Genomic DNA, 23,834 nt, shown 5'->3' on the forward strand with positions numbered 1-23,834 from the left:
CTTTTAGGTATGCATGATCTTTTGTGTAGTTAGTTGGATTTTCTAACAAAGTTGAAAACGAATCAAAAAATTTGGTGGGGGTATTGGTATAATTTATATATAATATATTATGATGTAAGGATGGTCTTTAGATTCTTTCAAAGTGGTTTAACTGTATAAATTGGCAGAATCAATCATAGTAAAAGATAAAGAAAAAAGAATTATTAACTACCAAGTGTAGTAGAAAATGTCTTTTCATTGTGTTGTGGGGGGTTTTTGGCATGCCTTTTCAAGTCCGAGTGTGAGCCCGTTTAGTCATGAATACTACTATGTAATTTTTGTTCTTATTTGTTTGGAGTGTGATATATATAGACAGTTAGGGGCATGTGTCTATGGCTCTATGCATGTAGAGAGAGATGAAAAGGATGGAAGCACCCACACTCCAGTCCATGGACAACAAAGTGAATCCTCCAGCGGAAACTAAAAAAGACAAAGTCAGAAATGATTGGTAATAGCAGACTAGCAGTCATCATATTTGCTATAATACTTGGTAGATTTACTTTTGATGTTCTTTCCTTTCATTCTTAATTGTGATCATTTGGCTGGCTGCTGCAGTTGCTCTTGCTTCTATGATTGCTGGTCTAGCTGCTTCGAGTACTGGTGCTTTTAAATTTATCTGTGTTTGGAAATTATTGAGCTCTAAGTTGGTGTTAGAATCCTTTTCTCTACCCAAAATAATTTACCAGTGATTATGTATTTATTTCTTTTTATGTATTACCAACTCGTTTCTCTTGCTCGCATTACAAATTTGTAGTTGAGAATAGGGGAATTTTCTGATGAATAGGGGCAATGGGGATTCTGCCATTCACTGATGATTTAAATTGTAACATTTGTTCCCATTGACAAGGCGACTTTACATCAATTTTCTTTTTGTGTATTCTCTATGATTATACATATATTATAAGAGGAGCTCCAACTCCACCAAATGAATCAAGAAAGGGAATGGCAACTAACAAGAATCCTTGCAATGTGGCATTTGCATTTCAGTGTTTAGTTTATCACTTTGACAGATAGAACTCTGTTTTTTTTAATATAATCATAAAAATCGTTGTTTTTATATTTACAAATATGCCATTAATTTTTTTTTAAAATCTCAGGTAAGGTAATGCCTGAGGACACTACGATGCCCAGTTTTGTGAATAATATATTTGTACAACTCCGTTACAACGATTGCACAATCACCATCAAAGATATCTGCAGATATATGAAACAGTCTTGTAACTACTGATTATACACTTCCTTTAAGGATTCTAAAACCCTGGTTGCTACTTCTTCCCCAAACAGCCGAGGTAAGTTTGATCCCAGATCAATCTCGATAGTCTTGCTTTTAGTTACCTTGTCCCTCTTGGCCAGAGCAATCCTCTCCTCCTCTCCCACTTGTCTTTTTCCACAAGCACAGAGTTCCAACCAAATCTGTAACACTTCCTTAGCAATAGGACTCACATAATCACGTACTATCTCCTCCAACCGCTGTGTCTTGTCAGTCCCAGTTTGTATGCGGACCATAACAGCTGTAGGAGATACAACAGAGCGGATGTACAAAGATGATGTGTAGTAAGGTTGTACCTCAGAAAGTTGTTGAAGATATTTCCTTTTGTCGTCCAACTGAGTGTCTTCGTAAAAGGTCTTAAGGTATTGGGTGTGAAGAACAAGGTCTTTACGTGGGGGCAGATCAAGAATGAGAATCAGAGAAGTAGGGCTGCTCTGGATGAGCTCAACCAAGAAGTTGGGTGCATCTGTGGAGGAGTTGAGGTACCCTGAAAAGCTCGTTATATTCAACGCTCCTCCAGTCGGCAGTCCACAGTGTAGCCAACTCCCAAGTATAAAATCTATCTGTATGCATAAATATTGAATCCTGATTCTTACTCGTAACATAAATACAAGAAGATAAATAGTCAACACCTCTTTAGAACGAAGAACCAAGTCGTTTGTTAACAATTTGGGATGTGTGGCAGTATTTTTACTAATAAATTATGGTTGTAAATTACTTAATGAGAGTCTACTTTGCACATCCTCCATCACATACATAGTTCCTCTTTAGAAATTTGTCTGACATTACTTAACCAAATCTTCACAACAAAGCCCTGAAGCTAGAAAGGGAACACACAACTCCAAATTGACTTGATTTCATCAAAAAATGCAGAATTTAATCATACTTTATCACTCTTTATCCGTTATAACAAACCATAATACTTTCTTGAAAGAAAGGAGGCAGAGTGAAAATTACTCAGTCCATTTCAAGATATGTTATATTGGAATCTTATAATATATGTTTAAGAGCTATAAAAGTTTTAGTACATTTTGTCTTAACGTGACTAAAAATCATCACTGCCAGGCAGGCAGCCATTCGCATCCACGAGTTACTGGTAATCACAATGCAGTCTCCAATTATCATACACTACATTAATCGAAATCAACCACCGGAGAACCATAGAAAACTAATTTACTCCATTCAAGACCGTCATTGTCCCCCCCCCTTCCCCTAAACAAGTAGTATTAGGAGGAGGTAGCACAAAGATCGGGGTTTCGGGCTTTTTGTGCATTTCTAGTAGTATTATACTACTAATAAACAAGAAACATGTAATCACAATCATAATCATAACTAATGATGAACAACACTAACATAGTAAGAGTATAAATAGACATGTAGATTAGTGTTAGTACCTGAGAAGATGGTACAGCAGATCTAAGAAGAAGAGCAGCATGTGAGGTGCTGTTCTGATTCTCAAAGTACTGTACATCCTGGGGGAGTGTACAAGGAAGTAGAGAAGAAGATAGGTGGGCTTCCACTTTGGAAACAATATCAACCATTAGATTTCTGTGTGGGGCCGACACGTAAGGGAACTCCATCAGTTTGCTTTGATTCATGGAGCCTGGTGATGATGATGATGAGCACTTGCAAGATGCAAATGATGAAGAAGAATAAGAAAGAGAGACAGGAAAGGAGCGAGAGGGAGAAGCAGAAAAGATGAGCGCCATACAAACATACACTTATTACCAAACTACACGCAACCAAATGAGACTTTTTAGTTGTTTCAACTGCACATGTTTACATATTTATTTTTTAAAGACTGTAATATGGGATTGACAGATTTGTACAAATTTATTATCTTCTTATATTTATTATTTATCGATGTTAATAATTACTACTATTTCATATTTGTATATGAAATCAAAAGCAATGCGGGATTAACATTAACAAAATTGGAAATCCATCTCCTTGTATTAGCTATACGGTATACCAGTTCCAGCACAAGTGATGTAAGAGTTTCAGTAATGGGGGTTGCAAGGTAACTTGTGAAGAGCATGGTCTCAGAGCTACCTTCTGCAAACACTTGTTGATCACATTTGAATTGTGAATGCCTTGTTGTCTTCAAATGATGATGGGATGTTTGGAATTCTTGTTGGCACTTGTGAAAGAATGAAATTACCAGAAACACATGCAATCCAGTTTCTGAACTCCATCATTCTGCATATTAGTTGTTTCATGAAATCGCCGGTTGGTCCACTTCTGGCAATCAACATGCTTGGAGATCAAGCAGAGTAAATTCTTGGAGATCAACTTCTTATCACATTCATGCCTTATCCACAAACTTACCAAACCAATTTGGTCATTTTCAGTTACACATACACATTCACATGACATGGCCTGCTTTTCATTTCTCTTCTCAGTATATTTTCTTAAATCTTAATCCATGTTTCTATTTTGAGCTTTAGCTGAAATTATCTTAGTCAGGGGCTGGCAAGCATCAGGGGTTTTGCATCCCTGGTCCTGCCCCCTGGCCAGAGGAACAGACTCCGGAAAGTGACAAGAATTCCGTATATATATTTGTCATATAGCATAGCAAAATATTAAATATAACCAATGATTGAAAGATTATTTAATTTTAGATGTTGAGCAAGCTAGTAAACAGATTATACTTCACATTAGCACATTATCCAGCCAGAACTCACAAGTATCTTTCAAGATTTTGTAATATTACCGAAAGTGGGGCAAAGGCATGGAACATCCATTACAAAAATGTAAGTCTCATGTTCTTTCTACTTCCTGCCGATTGCCAACTATATTAGTCTTAATCCACAGTAATTAAAAAAGCTGAAAACAATCCATGTCGGCAAAAATGAGGGTAAAGACACATTGTCTAAGATGATTAAGATTAGTTATAATTTCCAACAAGGCAAACTTACATGCAAATGACAGTATGGCCTGTAATTAAAAGACAAGAGTAGATAGATAAATGAAGGACAATACATATACAATTAGACAAATAAGAATCAATGTCTGCATCTTTGGCATCTCAATAAGATCTTGCCTATAAATCTACTTCAGAATTTGAGCAAGTAATATAAATAACTAAGAAAGATATATATATATATATATATATATATATATATATATATTTCTCTGAAACTGTGACAGCGAGGAGTAGAATGGGGAATCCGCATGTTCTGGCTATACCTTATCCAGTTCAAGGCCATGTAATTCCTCTAATGGAGCTTTCCTTACAATTAGTGAAGCATGGTTTCAAGGTTACATTAGTGAACAGCGAGTTCATACACAAGCGTGTTTTGAGTGCATTATCAGAGGAAGACAATGTAGGAGAGCTTATAAATTTGGTTTCAATCCCAGATGGGATGGAAGCTTGGGAAGATAGGAGTGATCTTGGCAAGCTTTCAGAAGACATTTTTCGAGTCATGCCCGGAGAGCTTGAGAAACTTGTTAACGATATTAAACGAACAGATGACAATGAAATTACGTGCATCATTGCTGACGAAAATATGGGATGGGCACTGGCAGTTGCAGAAAGAATGAAAATTAAGAGTGTGGCTTTCTGGCCTGCATCAGCTGCATTACTGGGCTTGATATTTAGCATTCCGAATCTGATTCAAGATGGAGTTCTAGACAGTGATGGTGAGAACTCACAAGTCATAGTATTTCTTTCTTTTGACTTTTTTATAGTAGAAATTTGGTTATCAATCAATGACACATTGATACTGACATAAAAACTCTGACCTCAAAACTCTGACCTAAAAAATGCAGGAACTATCTTGAGAAGCGAAGCAATTACTCTAACCTCAAAAATGCCCGCCATGAAGCCTAACCAATTTTCATGGGCCTCTCTCGGTGACTCTAACACAGAAAAAATCATCTTCAACCTTTTGGGAGAAACTAACCGAACTATCAAATTGGCAGACCGGATCATTTGCAACACATCCTATGAGCTAGAGCCTGCTGCATTGGAATTTTTCCCTAAAATCTTGCCCATTGGCCCACTTCTTGCAGACCATCGGCTATCATCGGGCAACTTCTGGCCGGCCGACGCTAGCTGCCTAACATGGCTGAACCAGCAGCCAGACCAATCGGTTATATACGTAGCATTTGGAAGTTTCACAATTTTTGACCAAAAACAATTCGAAGAATTGGCTCTAGGACTTGAGGTCACCAAAAGGCCATTCTTGTGGGTTGTCCGCCCTGATACTATGGACGAGAAATCTGAAGTATTCCTGAAATTAGTAATGGCTCGAATAGGTAAGCGTGGGATAATAGTAGGATGGACTCCCCAGCAGGCCGTGTTAAATCATCCCTCAGTAGGCTGTTTCTTAAGTCATTGCGGTTGGAATTCTACAATGGAAGGCGTAAGCAATGGTGTGCCTTTCTTGTGCTGGCCTTACTTTGCTGATCAGTTTCTAAACCAGACCTACATTTGTGATGTTTGGAAAATTGGACTGGGCCTTGTTAAAAATGAAACTGGGATCATCACTAGAGGAGAAATCACAAGTAAGGTGGAAAAGTTGTTTAATGACAAGGCATTCAAAGAGAGGGCCTTGATCCATCAAGAAATGGTTATAGCTGGTACTGGATACAATGGATGCTCCAACAAAAATATGAGCAACTTGATTGAATGGATGGGAATGTGACAGAAATACTTCTTTCATAATTTACCAAAGTGGTACAGTATTCAAGTCTGGAGAAATGCACCTAAAGTTCAAGCATTTTGAATGTGGCTTTATCTGTTATAGACATATTCTTAGAGCTAGCTTTCATAATTTCATATTCTCTAGGTTTACTATGCATACATTGTTATATCGAATACTCGAGGTAACAAATGAATGCGAATATGTGGAGTATGTAATATGTTGATTGTTTTATGTTTGAATTAGAGTTGATTCTACTTAATGTCTACAAAGTTTATACACTCTCACACCAAAGATTATGAAGGTCACTCCCATTAATATAACCGCAGCAATATATCTATTTAAGTAATTCCTGATGCATGGTCTGCATTATTACCTTGCTAGCTTCGTGTTACAGTCCTGCATCTGCCAGGTCTAGCAGTAGGAAATCCATCAGGTCCGGAGGAAGCTCACAATCTTCCCAAAACTGCATATCTCCTTCTGCATTACAGCATAGCCAATAACTTCTTCATTTGAAATGGTATATAGTGAAGGTAGCTTGGTATTATGAACTAGGGATTAGAGATATATAATTCAAATTCTTATTTAGTTCTCGGAAGAACATAATAGAAAGCAGAGGAATCACTGGGAATATATGAAGGCATTATAATCTAAATATTCAGACAAAAAAATGTGATCCTCTGTAGCAAAGTAGTTAATTTAACTCCAATTCTTAACAATTTATTTGATTTTTTAAGTCAACTCTCTCTTTTAATATAATTACTGCCAACTTTCTAATCAATTAACATGTCTACTAGTTAATAACTAGTAGTTAGCAGCTGGTAATCACTCTTATATGTTTCAAATTTGAGGCTGGGCTAACAAAAATTCTAGAGTAATTATTAAATTTCATCCCGGAACATCCCGGAATGCAAACAAATTAATAGTTTTTACTGGCTCATCCAGAGCTGGTGCCAGGATTAGCCCCTTCCTGGCTCTAGCTTCCGCCCCTGGGCATGGGAACAGATTCCGGATGAACTATACACAACCAATGAAAGCGACTTGAATTTCATATATACCACACTGGTCATATAGCATAGGACATTATTTGATCTTTAATGATTGTAAGATCAGTAATTATGTATTCCATGTGATAAATAAGTTCAGCAAACTAGCATACAAATCTTCTACTTCACATCAGCACATGTTCCAGCCAGAAGTATCTTTCAAGATTTTGTACTATCCCTGAAATTTGGGTGAAGGCATGGAATGACTGTCTATCGCATATATCCTTTAAAAAAAATGTAACATAACATCCTGACTTCTTTCTACTCCTGCCGATTGCCAACTATATTGATCTCAATCCACTAGAAAATAAAAAAAAAAAACGAAAACAGATTTGATAAAAACGAGGGTAGAAAACATTGTCTAAGATGATTAAAATAGTTCTAAGAAAAGGGAACTTACATGCAAATGACAATATGGCCTTAAAAGAACGAGGGTGGATATAGACAGATGAAAGAGAGTACATATTCTAGTGGACAAAGAAGTGTATTAATATGAATTAACGTCTTTATCTTTGGCATCTCAATCAGCTCTTACCTATAATTCTTCTTCTAAATCTAACCTAAGGAACATAGATAACTAAGAAGCACAGACATTTCTTGGAAATTGTGATAGGGAAAAGAAAAATGGGGAATCCGCATATTCTAGCTATACCGTATCCATCTCAAGGTCATGTAATTCCCCTAATGGAGCTTTCCTTACAATTAGTTAAGCGGGGTTTCAAGGTTACATTCGTGAACACCGAGTTCATACACAGGCGCATTCTGAGTGCATTATCTAAGGAAGACAATGTAGAAGAGCTTATAAATTTGGTTTCAATCCCGGATGGGATGGAAGCTTGGGAAGATAGGAGTGATCTTGGCAAGCTGACACAAGATATATTTCAAGTCATGCCTAGAGAGCTTGAGAAACTTGTTAAAGACATTAAACGAACAGATGACAACGAAATTACGTGCATTATAGCTGATGAAAATTTGGGATGGGCACTAGAAGTTGCAGAAAGAATGAATATTAAGAGAGCTGCTTTCTGGCCTGCATCAGCTGCAGTATTGGCCTTGATATTTAGCATTCCGAATCTCATTCAAGATGGAGTTCTAGACAACGATGGTGAGAGCTCACAAGTCATAGCATTTCTTTTTAATTGACTACTTCTTAGTATTAGAATTTGGTGCTTAATTCCCTTGTGTACATAGCAATGAAACACTGACACTGATTTAAAAGTGAACTTCGTAAACAAATTGAAAATATAAAAACTAAAAATATAGAATTAATCTGCTGTCGGTACTGTAAATTTCACTCTCCAAATTAATATAAGTAAATGGTAAAAGCTGAGGATTAAAGCCTCAATGGACGCATGTGAGCTCGAGTATTTAAATTTCTTAGATTGACTACCCAAAAAAAGGTGTCCAATGGTTACATCCTTGTGCATTTTCCTTGCAAAACTAAAACTGGATATATTTGTAACAAAAACAAAATTTTATTACTACTTGAGACGATTTTGTTAGAATTTGGTAGTTTATTAATTGGTTTCATGACTTCATTGCAGGTACAATATTGAGACGTGAAATGATTACTCTGACCTCAAGTATGCCTCCCATGAACCCCGAACAATTTGTATGGGCCTCTCTTGGTAACTCAAATACAGAGAGGATCATCTTCAACCTACTGGGAGAAACTAATAGAACTGTGAAATTGGCAGACCACATCATTTGTAACACATCCTATGAGCTAGAGCCTGCTGCGTTGGCCTTATTTCCAGAAATATTGCCAATTGGACCACTTCTTGCTGACCACCAGATCGGAAATTTATCAGGCTACTTCTGGCCCGCTGATGCAAGCTGCCTAGCATGGCTAGACAAACAGCCAGAACAATCAGTTATATACGTAGCATTTGGTAGTACCACGATTTTTGACCAAATACAATTTGAAGAATTGGCTCTTGGACTTGAGGCCGTGAAAAGGCCATTGTTGTGGGTTGTCCGTCCTGATACTATGGACGAGAAGTCTGACATGTTCTTAAAAGCAGTAATGGGTCGGATAGGCAAGCATGGCCGAATAGTGGGATGGACTCATCAACAGGATGTGTTGAATCATCCTTCAGTAGGCTGTTTCTTAAGTCATTGTGGTTGGAATTCTACAATGGAAGGTGTAAGCAATGGTGTGCCTTTCCTGTGCTGGCCTTATTTTGCTGATCAGTTTCTCAATGAGACCTACATTTGCAATGTTTGGAAGGTTGGCCTGAGCCTTGATAAAGATGCAACTGGGATCGTAACTAGACGAGAAATCATGAATAAGGTGGAAAAGTTGTTTAGTGACAAGGCATTCAAAGAGAGGGCGTTGATCCATCAAGAAATGGTTATGCGTGGTACTCAAGACAATGGATGCTCCAATAAAAATATGAGCAACTTCATTGAATGGATGAGGATGTGACAGAAATACTTCCTTTAGCGGGAATATACCAAAGTGGTTCAAGATTCAAGTTTCAACAAAGAAATGCAACTCAAGTTCAAGAAACTGGAATGTGATTTTGTTTACATAATATTTAAGATCCTTGATATCAATTTATCTTGTGACCGTACACACTAGAATTCGCTAATCGGAACCTTAAATCCAAGTGACGGTGTTTGGTTTAGCAATTTAGTGATTTCTAGGTTGGTAAATTATACTCATCATACCCTAAGGTTTTCATTTCATTCTCCAAACGCCCTTAAAAGCCTGACAAGTATCGTTACACTACATGTAACACGGGTACATGCAAAAGTAATACTAAACATAAGCAAAGTAGTTTTCATAAGAAATACTTAAAATCCGCATGCAAAAGGGGACAAGTCTTGTTCGCAACATAAACAACGATAGTTCACTTGCATTGCACTAACTTGTTAGCATACTTAAATCGAACTAAAAGCAAAAATATAACCCAGCAGATGAAGGATTGTTAACGATACCAATGATCTTAAAGTCCAAATCTTTTTTACGAAATTCATCAACCACCATGGCAACTTCTTCCTTCAACAGATTGAGATCTTGTACCATAACAGAGTGATTGGATTGAAATTGATGGGTGGAAAACAGCATACAAATCTTCTACCTTTCCAGAAAGGCTCTCGACATTAAATTCCAAATCTGATAAACATTTCTCCAAGTTTTTCTTCACTCCATTGTTGTCAGCATCCCCCTTTCCATGTTTTGTCTGAAAAAACAAAACCACGAATAAATCAGTTTTATTATTGCATGCAATAAATTACTTTAAGTTAAATAAATGAAAGACTGTACCCAAATACTGCACTTGTCGCCATGTATTCTTCCTTCCTCGTAGCCTGTAGGTGTTTTTTTAACCGTCGGTAGATTTTGTTGCTAGCTGGGAAGCAATACAGGGGCGCAAGTTGCGAGTACGGGAATACGGAACAAAAGAATCATATTATATTAAACATAATAAAACGCACTAATAAAACTAAAAATTTCCTGAAAAATGAATAAAATGCATTATTTATTTAATCTAAAACACAGAAATACAAGTAAAAAAATTTAGTTTATGCAAAAATGAGTATGATTATCTATAATTTTGTAGTAACTAATAGACGTAGATACTTAATTTTATAAATTTAGTTTGTTAAAATAGATTTTGAGTACAATTCTAAAAATAAAATTTTATATTAACATGCAACCCCTATACGAGATAAATGAATAGTCAAGAGTAGAGGAAGAGTCTTATGTTGTTAAGCTTGAGGAGTATTAATTTCTCCAAAGTAGTGCAACAACAGGTGCTTTCAAGTCATTTCCACCTAATTGCCCATTCAAAAAAATGAGCAGAAAACAGTAGAGTAAGAGTCTTGTAAATTTCTCAAACGTAGGGCAAGTGTGCAACAATCGGTAGTGCATTATTGTATGGAAAAATAAATCCATTCATTCTCTTTTTTTTTTTGAATTATAAAAGGCCCGGTATTTATGATTATTTAATTTATAAAATTTTATAAATTAGGTCCTTCCATTAAAATAGAAGTTAATTTCAGCTGGCAAAGGAGATGACGCGATAAATGCCTGATTTTTAGGGACTAGAACCAAAAAAACCCAAATAGCTCAATAAACACATGAAACTCAAGTAACAACCTCTACAAGAATCCTCATACTGTTAATATTAAACATAATCTTTCAATATCATAGATTATTATTATTCTGCTAAAATCCTCTAAAAATCTAAAGATAACAAAAGTTCCCCACTATAATATCCAGCTATAATCTCATTCTCATATTCAGCAGCCCACCAACAATGCGTAAATGTTCTCGACAGAAAGGAAAAAAACAAACGTTTGTTGAAGTTGTAATGATAATTAAAGTTCCCCACTACATCCACTACTATCCAGCTATAATAAGCATATAGTATCTTCGAAAAAGATTCAACTGTACTAGTCTACAGATTAATAAAATAACAATTGGATTAAACTTCTAGTTCCTGCTGGGATTGGGAAGCACTCAGAAATTGAAGAGAGCACCGTGTACTGACTGGTATCCATAGAGAAAGAAGAAAAAACTAACTCAACATGCTTAAATCTAGGTTTAAATGATTTATTGCAACTTATTGGAGGAAAAGGTTTTCTTCTTGCCTCCCTTAATAGCCTCCCCGTATGTATCCTTAAAACCATATCTCAGTAAACACGAGCTTTAGGTGGGAAAGTCTCAACCTCACTGTCTAATGTGTTCATGTGAACAGGCCTGTAGTCAAGCCGTACCTTCTCATTCTCCCAGTATCTGCAGATTACCAGATGATTTCAAAATAAAGACCACATAATTTCCAGGGAAAAATGCTATATCCAGAGAAGAAAAATGGAAATAATTGTTTGAGAGAATTTATCAGATAGCTAAACTGGACTTTGCAATAATATTATATTCCATCACACTATTGTACACTCCCTTCTCAGATCCTCAGTGACAAAACAACTAGGCATATAAATCAAGTTGCATTATCATTTGATTTATTACCTTCATGCTATCTTCTCTTTGGTACAAAGTCCCAACACAAATTAAAACTGGCCTAGAATTAATCTACATAACTTACTCTCAACACATTTCCAATGTTTACTTTGCACCAAAAAATCTGATAGATTAATTAACCCAAACAAAATTTGATAGATTGCTCAAATTTCATAATCCAATAACATGACTTCTAATAAAGTCACTATGAAATACACTAAAACATAATGCTTGAAATTGATGTAAGAATCCGCCCAGCTACTGACCCGACAAAGAAAGGTTTGATAGTTTAGTGGTTCAACCTAGATTTAAATCAGAATTAATATTAATATACATTTTATAATATATACAGTACTTTTTTAATTAATTATTACAAACCTAGTTCTCCACATAAAGATAAATATATTATCTAATTTTCTCCCAAATTTTTTTTTTAAAATAATATAAACAATAGGTAAAGGTAATTATTATATGTGGACAATCATCATTTACATGATTTTATTGTGGTAGAGATTTTTTTAAAAAAACTTTATTCATTGTATCAGTATCAGCACTACTTTAGATCTCCACTCAAGAAATTATGGTATGATCACATGGTTATTTTGATACCTAATAATTTGTATAATAAAAAATGTGTTATATATAATGAATGGGAGTATACTGTTGATACTTCACAAACATTAGCTTACTGGTCCATTATGCATAGGGAGATAAGGATTCGAGCTTCAACAAGCTTGGATTTTGAATTTTCACTAAAATATTTAAAATGACAAAAAAAAACCGAGCCACTTCGAAATCGGGTGCAGAATTTACCAAGTTTGTACAAGAACAGATAGTCAAATGCAGAACCAATTTAATGCTCAAACCAACCCCGACTTCGGCACCAGGTCCTGCTTGACACAGTGACCTTCCACAATTGGTCGGGTTTTAAAAATATGCCCCAATTAGGAAACTAGAAACTAAAAACCAGACGATGCTTTCCAATTTGAACAAAAAAAACAAATAACAAAACTTACCCCAGTGAATGCTTCATCCATTTCTCATCATCTCTTTTCTACATAGCCAGAACAATTATTATGTCATTAATAGAAGATATATTACAATTTACAAGTACTTATTTAGTAATTAGGTCAGTGGACTAACTGTAAAATCTTCACGTGCGTGTGCTCCTCTGCTCTCTTTTCTTGCTTCAGCAGAATGCATAGTAATAGAAGCATTGATCAACAGGTTTTCCAATTCAAGTGTCTCTATCAAGTCAGAATTCCTGAAAAAGTTAAATTAGAAAGAGAACTGAATGAAAGTTGGACATCTCATTGATCTAATGCCAATACCATACAAGGTTCTAAAGAGATTTACCATATCAAACTTCGGTCCTTCACCTGAACATCATGAAAGCTTTTCCATGTTTCATCAATTAATTTAACTCCTGAAAAAGCCCAGGCATAGATAAACAATGGAAATGAATTTTGTTAGGGGCTGATGAATAACGATGAAGTCGCAAATCACAGCAGTTTTAAATGAAGCAAATATATTGGTTCAAAAAAATATTGACAGGTTCAATCGGCCAAGAGAGCAATCACTAGTTACTACTGAGGGTTCATAAATCACTAGTTACTACTGAGGGTTCACACATGAAGGAGCTATACTGCCCTATTAATAGTGTTTTTTGCCCTGTTAAGTTAAAGAGGTTTTTGAGGGTGCAGTTCGAGATTCAGCATAATATATTGTATACCTTCCTCTAAGGTCTCTTGTGTGCGGAATACAGCAGCATTGTTTTGCATTACTCGTTGCATATTCAATCGAATTTTCGATGTTGGAAGTGAGCCATTTGAATTTCTTATCTTCTCCAACCACTCAATGGTCCTCGAACCAGCGTCCTTTTCCAAAGGCTTTTGCTTTGCTCCTGCATGAAGACAAATGAAGCTTACCATACTTCTAGCACAGTGTCACAAATGATATCTATAACATTTAACACCTGCTACTTGCCTGGCCTTTGGATCTCTGCTACCCTATTTGCGCAGGCTCGACCGAACACAACAATGTCAAGGAGAGAGTTTGCACCAAGGCGATTTGCGCCATGAACAGATGCACAAGCTGCCTCCCCGGCAGCCATAAGTCCAGGTACTATTGCATCAGGGTCATCACCTTTAATTGTAACTACCTGTAGCAACAGAGCCAAGTATACTACTCACAACATCTAGTTTATTATCTAAACTTAACAATCACAGTAAATAACATGACTACCTCTCCATGATGATTGGTTGGAATACCACCCATGTTATAATGAACTGTAGGTAAAACAGGTATCGGTTCTTTTGTAACATCAACACCAGCAAATATTGCAGCAGTTTCAGAGATACCAGGAAGCCTCTCCTTTAGGACCTCTGGTGGTAAATGATTCAAATGAAGGTATATGTGGTCCTTCTGCGGTCCTATTGACAATCAAAACAAGTGCATATATTCGAAGTTCAAGAATCAGAACTTGTGTATAAACAGGAAGCCCGGTTATCCATCTCATGAATAACAAGGAGTCGAGCTAAATTACGCTTCTTAAACCAACATTTAAGGTAATATCAGGTTTTCTCTGAACTCATGATGATATTATATGCTTATATATAATTTGAGTAAAGCACTTAATATGGTATGGTTACTCTGGGGTGGTCACGTGGTCGTCACTGGATCCCACATATTTTATTATATTTTTGTCTTTTCTCCAAAAACACCTGTGAACACAATAACACATACTAACAAAAACACAGATTTAAAAATTATAACACACAAAACTGCAAAACCATGTAAAATCCACAGGTGAATCGAAAACCCAAACAAAAAATTACATTTTTTATAACAATCATATCTTCCCAAAACATAAAAAAGGGGAAAAAAAATACAAGAACAAACACAAAAACCAATTACCATAAATAATAAAACTCAATAGTTATTATTAGTAAAAATTAATACTACATTACAATCATAACTCCAAATCAAACTAAAATAACCATAAATGAAAATTAAAATTAAAATTTTTAAAATAAGTCTTACTAACTAAAAATACAGATAAAAACGCTAAGGCAAATAAATGACATTCAAGTAAAAATAAAAAATACACAAAATTTCTTTAAAAATATTAAAAGGTTTACCGTGCATCGAACCGGTATAAAGCTAGTAAATATAATATCTGAGCCTCACTGAAGACCGCTGAGTTTAAGGAATTTCCTTTAATTTAACTTCTTAATAAAATAAGAATTAAGGAACGCCGAAAGGAACTTCCTAAACTACAAAGGCAGACAAAGTACAATATGCAAAAAAAAACTACAGTTCTATCAACTGCAGAAGGAAGTCTACTCACCAAACAACCACCGATATTCGTCTAACCACAACAACGGAAAATTTATAAAGTTTAACTTTTCAAAAAGAGAACGAATAAGAAATAACAATTATGATGGCTTGGAAGTAAATATTTCGAAATGGGACGCACAAGCCACAAAAATTAGATAGTGATTATATTTAGAAGTATCTTATAAACGGCCAACTGAACTCGATGCTTAGCAAACAATAACTAACAAAAAAAGGATGTGCACAAAATCTGAAAAAGAAGATTATATAATAGAATAGTAAGTCATTAATGATATTAATAATGATTACAAATATCCTTCAATCTCAAAAATATTTTAAGGTCCATCAACATAATGCCAAAAACCGGTTTTAGGTAAACTAAATTGGAAACCAGAAACTCTTTGAGTCTATGGGAGTATAACTTTAAGAGCTTGCTTTTGTCCATGACACTAGAAATAATTAATATAACCTTCTCAATAAGGTACAACATAAGAGCAACATATACAAGCTCGGACATAATTGGACAAAGGTAATCTCTATCTCATTGGTGATATTATAAATATAATGATGCCTCAACAAGTTTTTTTTTGAGTTAATTAATGCGATAAGGCTAATAAGACCATACCTACACCACGACCTTCCCGAATTTCCATGGTCATAGATCTTGAAACAACATCTCTTGATGCAAGATCCTTGGCTGTAGGGGCATATCGTTCCATAAATCTCTCACCTTCACTATTCCTAAGAATGCCACCTTCACCACGAGAACCTATACAGAGAAACCAGAATCAATCACTACAGTCAGATGAATTACAAAAATAATTTAAGCACTCACCTTCGGTAATGAGGCAGCCTGCACCATATATTCCAGTTGGATGGAACTGCACAAACTCCAGATCCTGCAAAGAGACATTAAGTGTTATAAACAGTGATAACGAAAGATACATTCTTAAAATGTAAAAATAACAGCGAAGACAAACCTCGAGAGGAAGCCCAGCACGAGCAACCATGGCATTGCCATCCCCCGTGCAAGTATGAGCAGAGGTCGCTGAGAAGTAAGCCCTACCATATCCCTGACAAAAAAAAGATCAGTTATTAAATAATTGATATAGTAAATTTTCTGAAAGCAACATTTACATATATTAGTGATATATTAACTCTTCTGAATACAACATTTTACAGTGGAAAATTAGACATACTCCTGTCGCCAAAATTGTTGAAGATGATTGGAAGCGATGCAGTGTACCATCCTCCATATTTAAGGCAATTACACCTTGGCAACTGCCTGATACGACATTGTGCAACATAAGCAATTAACTGAAATATCTACAAAGAGCATTTGCCCAATAAAAAACAAGATACAAATGTGAAATTACTTCTACAAGCATGTTACTCTGATATGGTAATAAACTCAAACATTAGACCTTAATTAAAATTAAAAAATGTTCCAAGATACATCACAAGATGTACGTGTAAATAACATATTCTCATATTTCTACTCATTACTCCGACTACATAACTTCGCTCCAAAATTTAATTTACTGGCATGCTAAACAACTGATGACTTCCTCGTTTCATGAGAAGAACTGTCTTTAGTCAATTAACTAATGTTTTAAATAAAAATAAGGTAAATTAATCAAAATTTCAAATAGCCAATCACAAGTTTTTTGACAGATTGATTTAGCTGAAAACAAGTTCCAGATAGATTACGGCTAGATATATTAATATAAACACAACTGCTTGCATTCTTGTGTATATTTCATGCTAAGAGGCTATGCTATGTAAAACAAATTTGTTGAAGGATAAAACAAAAAGTACCATCACTAGCCATGAGTAGATCCAGAGCAAAATATTCCACAAAAAATTGTGTGTTATGCTTCATGGCCTGCCCATATAATGTGTGCAACAAAGCATGCCCAGTTCGATCAGCTGCACATGCACACCGGTAGGCTTGTCCACCTACACAAACCACGAACAGGAAGAGCTATACAGTTATCCTCTGAAACTAGATAAAACGATAATTTTGGGGAACAGAAAAAAAAATGTTTCATACCTTTGCCAAAGTCTAAACTTTGACCACCAAACGCCCGTTGATATATTTTTCCTTCTTCTGTTCTAGAAAACGGTAGGCCATAGTTCTCGAGCTCAATAACTGCTTTTGGAGCTTCTCTGCACATATATTGAATGGCATCCTGGTCACCTGTAAAATGAAGACAGGCAGGAGAACAACACAATTTGGATCGAGTGAATTTTCAGAGCTGATGATTCAGAAAATAGAGAAACAATAAAAAGATACATATCCCTTGAGCCTTCAATGTTCCTTGGACATCGGAGGATTTAAATATATTTACAAAACAAAAGATTTTGACAAAAGACAGCATGTCACACATTAAAAAAAGTACCGAATGAGGGTATTTGAGAGTTGACAAGTGTCGCTTCTAAAAAACACTATACCTAGCCAATCACTTCCCTTGACAGTGTCATACATGTGCCACCTCCAGTCATCCTCACTCATATTTCCTAATGCAGCATTTATACCACCCTGCACGCAAATTTTACCAAAATTTAAGGCACGAACAATAATAAAATGTAGATGAAAAGGTATGATGAATGCAAGTAGATGCAAAGAAAAAAACAAATGTGATAGATTCTTAACAAGTAATGAAATAAATAATAAAAAAAAAGGTACAATGGCTTCTATCACTATTGATGTAAAAGTTCTGAATTAATAAATTTGTTCACTCAAACAGAACACGCGATGGATTGTTTATTTGCGATACCCTTATGATACAAATATAAACTTTTAAATACATATAAACTAAATAAATATGAAAAGCATTTTTCATATACTTATATTACAAAAAAAGATTACTCCACTCTCTTCTACACAGGATAGAAGTAAGATAGCAGCAGGGAAAAGGGGAGGTCATACTTGTCGAGAAGAAAGGGGACTAAAAAGGATAAAAGAAAATGCCGGAAGAGTATAAGAGATTACCGAGAGACTTCTACATTCTACTCCTTGCTATACCTGAAAAAGGATATTACTCTAGTTCATACAGAGTAGAGATTGTTCGAGAGGGGGATATATTATTAATCTCCATAGTGGATGATATTATATCCAAGATTTTCTGTAATCTCCTTATAAAAAAATAATAGTAAATCCCTTGAGTGTATGGTGTCTGTGGTGGCTGAATTCTTCAGTGATATGTGATAGGGATTGAGAAGTAATTTTCTCGGTGCTGACGTAATTGATTCAGACTCTATGCAAAAAATGTCGGGTCAAGTAGGGCGGTAAGGTGCTTTCTTATGTTGAGATTTAAGGTTTGATAGTTGACATGATGGTATTAAAAAAAAAGAGTATTATGGTTGGATGATGTCGAAGAGTGCAAGTTTGTGGCAACTGGCATCATATAAACCTAATGGGCAACTTGTGATTTATGAATTCAGGCTGGTCAGACGTGTGTATGGAGCATACATATTATAGGTTTTCTTTAAGAAGGCTCGAATCAGTCTAGTTGGTGAAGAGGGGAAGGCATATATGAAGGTTGCAGAATGAGTGTGTGTGTGTGTCTGTGTGTTACTTACTGATAATAAATCACAGAACCCAGTATTGATATGGAGAACACGTTGTAAGGATGAATTCATGTTACTAATAAAAGTGAAGCAGAATCAGCAAAGGTAGCCGTGAATAAAAGGGGACGGTAATTGTGAGTGAAGAAAATGATTTCTTAAAAGTAGCGTTTCAAGACTATTGAGGAAGGCAGAGAGAGTGATGAAATAACCTGGTGGTGCATTATTAGACTCGTGGAATGCAGAAATGCATGGAAGAACATGGTTGTGAAGTGCAAGACAATTACTATTAATAATGAGAAAGTTTCTATTAGGATCACTCATTTCAGAACAATTAAAGAAATACACTACAGTAGTTGAGACTGTTGAGCTCTTGCAGATGAGTAATCATGCACCATTATTGTCAATGAATTAACCAAGTACTATAATGAATTACAGTTGCTCATCATATTTGAGACAGAATTGTTTATACTATGAGAGATATAACAGATAAATTTTGAGGCCAAATAAGAGATTATTGATGCAAGTTTACTAACGTTTCTTTTCTTTATAACACTGATCCTCTATACCTTTTTTAAGTATGCAAATTTGCTGTTCTCGTGCTTTTTCAAACGGTTACTACTCTTGAAAACATTGATAACTTCAATTATTAATTTGGGAATGTGAAGCTAATTTATGGAGTTTCTATGCTTCTAATTCTGTCAATTGCAATCGCAATTAAATATTCATGGGGGAAATGTGACAACCCAAGTCTGGTCAGATTATTGAGTGTAACACTTGCAGCATAGGAGAATTAACTTTGTCCCTTGCACAACAGCAATACAGTCATCACAAGGAAATTTCATGTAAAAACAATGCAATATAAAAATTCTTACACATTTTCAAGAAAACAATGAGTTTCTATATCAACATTAAACAGATAAATATCTGACTTCAGATATCAGATGAATAGATGATAATAATAAAATGTACAATCGCTCACATATTCACATTTTTAATTAAGAAACACAGTAGTGATACAAAAACGCAATGAAAAGGACATGCAAGAACACACACCTGAGCAGCAACTGTGTGTGAACGAGTAGGGAAGAGCTTAGTTATACATGCTGTGTTAAATCCATGTTCAGACAACCCTATTGCTGCTCTGAGGCCAGCACCACCTGCACCTACTACGACTGCGTCATATGTATGATCTACTACCGTATACGATGAGCCTCCCACCTTCTGTTATGATTGTTTACAAAAATAACATTATGTTAGATTGTATTTAACACAATTCTTGTAAAATTCAAATGCAAAATAATAAAAGTATAACAAGAATTCAAATACAAATCTAGCTGCAAAAATATATAATCTGAAAACAATTAATTGATTTATTAATAGAAACAGAACAATAGCACAGATAATTCCTCAAATACAAAAGAAAATTCTAGTTTCATAATTAATTAAAAAAACAGATCAAACTCATTGGATATTATGATAGAGTATATATTTATATATATTTTAAAAGATTTTATTCTCATATTTATGATATTATATCATTAATTGGATATTATTAATTAGAGTTTATTGTTTTATGACAGATGATAAAGAATTCCCAACTTTATTTGGAATTGGGCTTATTTGGACTTAAATCATAAAGAAATTCGGATTTATGGGCGGCACGCACATACATCACTGTTTGGGCTTTAACTTGAGTTCTAGACATCAGAATTGGGCGATCTTACGACTCATGCGAAGCTAACAGAATTATCTATAGTTTAGAAGTGGTCCAACATCAAGAATCCAATTGGAGAAGCCCAGAATCAGGCCTGGAAGATAGCCTACGAATTTTACATCAAAATCCAATTTATTTTGGGAAAAACATTAAAACTCTTTATTATATATTAGGTTTAATATATTGTATACAGAAAACCATAACGTGTTATAGAATAGAATAGAGATATTTTGTAACTCTTGAGAGAAAATGAGAAGAAGCAATTTGGGAGCGAGGTTGGAAGAAGGAGCGAAGGGATTCGTCTGAATTCCAAAGGAACTTTTCAAGTTGTATTCTTTGTACTTAAATTCCTACACTCATGGTTTGCAATCTAAATTTATATCTTATTTATCTTATCATGGGTAGCTAATCCTTTAATCCAAGAGTTGGGTAGTATTCTTTGGTTTGTTGTGTTGTTTAGTTATATTGTGATTTCTTGTGATTGTTAATCTGTCATTGAGGGCTTAACACAATTGAGGGAGTCGCGAACCTTTAATTGTATCTATAAGAATTATAACGAAAAGGGAGAGGAGTTGTAATTCTAGTACATGATATGATAGACACAATTTAAGTATTGGATCGGGAGATTAATTTGCGAATTGTGAAACATATAATCCTTAGTTTTTGATAGTCTATAATTGTACTTTGTATGACCATGGGAGTGGCTTTCAAACGATAATTGTAGGCACTGTAATCTACCTTGGGAGTGGATTTTATAAACATTAGAAGGATTGTTTTTAACAAAACAAGAGACACAAATTATTAGGGGTGAGTGCGGTGCGGGCGGTGCGGTTTTTTCCTCAAACCGCAAACCAAACCGCACATGCAGCTTGGTCAAATTTCCAAACCGCACCCGCACCGCGTACCCTTAAAAACCGCATAAACCACACCACAAAAATGCGGTGCGGTGCGGTGTGGTGCGGTTTACTGCGGTTTACACTTTACAAATTTAAAAAATTTAAATAAAATACAAAACTTAAATTTAATCAAATTTTCGAATAATATAACACAAATTGATATGTTTCAAGCTTTGTTCAGTCTCCGTCTAAAACAACAAGTCAACTGTTAACAATTGATTAAAATAAAACAATTGAATAAATCTAAAAATTACTTAGAAGTTACCTAAATTAGAACTAACATAATTGCAGTTGCAGAAGTGGGAGAAGTAGCACTAAGAAGCTGAAGTGGGAAGTGTTTGTGCGGCCAATAGAAGAGCAAATAATAACCTAATTAAGTATAGGAATATAAGTATATTATATATATATAATATTAAATATTAAATATTAAATATTGCGGTGCGGTTTGAACCGTATTTCAGAAATTTAAAACCACAACCCGCACCGCACCGCGCGGTTTATTAAAAATTCAAACCGCAACCGCACCACGAAAATTAAAAACCACGTTTTGCGGTGCGGATTGTTGCGGTGTGGGCGGTTTTTGCGGTTTGTGCGGTTTTCTGCTCACCCCCGCAAATTATACATTCATGATAGCCATTGAAGAACCCTTATTCTTGGATTGTTTCTCTCATATATCTTATATAACTTTATTTGTTTATTAGATTAAATTAGTGGACAGTTAAAACACCCACAAAATTATTATCCACACTTCTGAACTGTAAGTGTAAGAGATAAAAGACTTGAAATTGGTGTTGATGTCAGTCCGTCCTTCCATGCGAAGGATACTCTAAATATACACTTTAACATATTACCCTAAAATGAGAGGTGTGTTTATTTTCTCAAGCCTGAAACTCGTGTCTAAGCAACAAGTACCAAAAGGAACATACAATAACTGTTGTGAAACTTATATACACACGAAATCCATATCCAGTAATTATCCAATTATAACATTATCGAATCATTATATCCAGAAATCCGTAAACAAGAACAAACACATACACAATTAGATCACGATATCAAACTGTTTACCTAGATTATTGAAATTTCTAGAAAAATAACATTAGTTATTCAAACTATATCATATACTACATCACTTTAGTCCAATCATAACCACCAAAACAAAAGATTCATTCACAGTTCACATAAACTAGAATTAGGCAAAATGAAAATAAAGGACTAAAACATAATATATATACACACACAGCCATACAACAATAACATATTAAGCTGAAAAGAAACAGATAGATGAAAATAGTATTTGAACCGCTTGAGTGGAAAAGAATCTGTGAGGTTTAATAGCTTCGCCGGCGCCGGATCTCTTCGCCGGAATGCGGAAGCCACGAGACACGGCTCGCCACATCTTTCGCTAAATATGTGTGCGTATGTGCGTGGATATGTATATATATACGTATGTATCGTGTGTCTCGGAGTGTACCACTTGGAATAATAACGTGTTCGGTGTGTGGACTATAACCCTTTTTCCTTTATAAAGCTGGTTAAAACATATAAAATTATTATTTACCGAAATTTTTAAAATTATTAAATATAACGCCCCTAATTTGGGGTTGGGAAATTTGATCGTCATAATAAAATATCGATATAAAATCACATGTTTAATAATAAAAAATTACCATCAATTAAAATATAGCATCTGCGACCTCAAACTATACCAAAATTTTTTCAAGTTACGCAGTGCTGGAAACAAAAAAATTCAAATTTTCATAAATAAATTTCACATTATTTTAAAACTCTTTTCAACAATTCCATACTAAAAACTAATCCCACTAGTATCATTTCGAAAATAAGTATATTAGGCTCAATTACACGATAACATAACTAACATACATAGAAAGTAAATTCATATAATAAAAATTTACTCTTATTCCACAAACCCTAGACCAACCATCTTTATAATAGCCACTTTTTCTACTTTTCTCGAATTACGCGGCTGAACAGCGTCAGTCTAACTCTCACTGGAAGGTAAGATTTAACAAGTATGAGCGAAAGAAATGATCGGCACGTTTAGTATAATATATTATTGGTCTTTTGATATAAAACTGACATTTGTGATGAATCAGAACATTTATAACAATAATTGCTGAATCAGAAAATTTAGTTAAGGAATCCAATAATTGTTTTATTAACTGTATTCACAATTGTTTCGATATATTTGAGCAAAATGCTTCAACAATAATTTGAATCTCGTTAGAATCAGAACTTGTAAAATAGTATTTACGGGAATATCGTAAACAATAATATGAAATAATGACTATGGACTGAATCATAATCTTTATATCAACTTTGGTCAA

General features: G+C 34.9%; 5 protein-coding genes across 6 annotated transcripts; 3 read left to right on the plus strand and 2 right to left on the minus strand.

The window, feature by feature from the left end:
- Positions 1–1,200: 1,200 nt before the first annotated feature.
- Positions 1,201–3,076, minus strand: LOC141683838 (red chlorophyll catabolite reductase, chloroplastic). The gene is made up of 2 exons (XM_074488606.1): positions 2,704–3,076; positions 1,201–1,872 (listed from the first exon to the last, which is right to left on the minus strand). The coding sequence occupies exons 1-2, from the start codon at positions 3,016–3,018 to the stop codon at positions 1,261–1,263; spliced, it is 927 nt and encodes a 308-aa protein (XP_074344707.1). The 5' UTR covers positions 3,019–3,076; the 3' UTR covers positions 1,201–1,260.
- Positions 3,077–4,470: 1,394 nt separating this feature from the next.
- On the plus strand, positions 4,471–6,025 carry LOC141687237 (UDP-glycosyltransferase 83A1-like). The gene is made up of 2 exons (XM_074492448.1): positions 4,471–4,951; positions 5,081–6,025. The coding sequence occupies exons 1-2, from the start codon at positions 4,471–4,473 to the stop codon at positions 5,956–5,958; spliced, it is 1,359 nt and encodes a 452-aa protein (XP_074348549.1). The 3' UTR covers positions 5,959–6,025.
- A 1,324-nt stretch (positions 6,026–7,349) lies between these two features.
- On the plus strand, positions 7,350–8,162 carry LOC141687426 (UDP-glycosyltransferase 83A1-like). The gene has a single exon (XM_074492702.1). The coding sequence runs from the start codon at positions 7,626–7,628 to the stop codon at positions 8,142–8,144; it is 519 nt and encodes a 172-aa protein (XP_074348803.1). The 5' UTR covers positions 7,350–7,625; the 3' UTR covers positions 8,145–8,162.
- Positions 8,163–8,326: 164 nt separating this feature from the next.
- On the plus strand, positions 8,327–9,482 carry LOC141687425 (UDP-glycosyltransferase 83A1-like). The gene has a single exon (XM_074492701.1). The coding sequence runs from the start codon at positions 8,566–8,568 to the stop codon at positions 9,427–9,429; it is 864 nt and encodes a 287-aa protein (XP_074348802.1). The 5' UTR covers positions 8,327–8,565; the 3' UTR covers positions 9,430–9,482.
- Positions 9,483–11,126: 1,644 nt separating this feature from the next.
- On the minus strand, positions 11,127–22,970 carry LOC141683816 (succinate dehydrogenase [ubiquinone] flavoprotein subunit 1, mitochondrial-like). Of its 2 annotated transcripts, XM_074488580.1 has the most exons (17): positions 22,790–22,970; positions 19,930–20,097; positions 17,758–17,845; positions 17,357–17,503; positions 17,122–17,262; positions 16,503–16,588; positions 16,284–16,376; positions 16,139–16,202; positions 15,929–16,072; positions 14,212–14,399; positions 13,954–14,128; positions 13,700–13,870; positions 13,324–13,393; positions 13,111–13,231; positions 12,984–13,021; positions 12,781–12,874; positions 11,127–11,745 (listed from the first exon to the last, which is right to left on the minus strand). In XM_074488580.1, the coding sequence occupies exons 1-17, from the start codon at positions 22,883–22,885 to the stop codon at positions 11,731–11,733; spliced, it is 1,899 nt and encodes a 632-aa protein (XP_074344681.1). In that variant the 5' UTR covers positions 22,886–22,970; the 3' UTR covers positions 11,127–11,730. The 2 variants fall into 2 exon arrangements, with proteins under 2 accessions (XP_074344681.1, XP_074344682.1); XM_074488581.1 differs by lacking the exon at positions 12,781–12,874.
- Positions 22,971–23,834: the final 864 nt, after the last annotated feature.

Source organism: Apium graveolens, chromosome 9 (genome assembly GCF_009905375.1).
Source record: "Apium graveolens cultivar Ventura chromosome 9, ASM990537v1, whole genome shotgun sequence".
NCBI lineage: Eukaryota > Viridiplantae > Streptophyta > Magnoliopsida > Apiales > Apiaceae > Apium > Apium graveolens.

Excerpts from the sequence above, each read along its gene's own strand:
- LOC141687425 (XM_074492701.1), top strand. The coding sequence starts at position 8,566 with ATGATTACTCTGACCTCAAGTATGCCTCCCATGAACCCCGAACAATTT.
- LOC141687426 (XM_074492702.1), top strand. The coding sequence starts at position 7,626 with ATGGGGAATCCGCATATTCTAGCTATACCGTATCCATCTCAAGGTCAT.
- LOC141687237 (XM_074492448.1), top strand. The coding sequence starts at position 4,471 with ATGGGGAATCCGCATGTTCTGGCTATACCTTATCCAGTTCAAGGCCAT. Across the intron at positions 4,952-5,080 it reads TGGAGTTCTAGACAGTGATG|GAACTATCTTGAGAAGCGAA; the intron begins GTGAGAACTCAC and ends TAAAAAATGCAG.
- LOC141683838 (XM_074488606.1), bottom strand. The coding sequence starts at position 3,018 with ATGGCGCTCATCTTTTCTGCTTCTCCCTCTCGCTCCTTTCCTGTCTCT. Across the intron at positions 1,873-2,703 it reads CTGCTGTACCATCTTCTCAG|ATAGATTTTATACTTGGGAG; the intron begins GTACTAACACTA and ends TTATGCATACAG.
- LOC141683816 (XM_074488580.1), bottom strand. The coding sequence starts at position 22,885 with ATGTGGCGAGCCGTGTCTCGTGGCTTCCGCATTCCGGCGAAGAGATCC. Across the intron at positions 16,377-16,502 it reads CAACAATTTTGGCGACAGGA|GGATATGGTAGGGCTTACTT; the intron begins GTATGTCTAATT and ends TTTTTTTGTCAG. Across the intron at positions 13,394-13,699 it reads ACAAGAGACCTTAGAGGAAG|GAGTTAAATTAATTGATGAA; the intron begins GTATACAATATA and ends GGGCTTTTTCAG.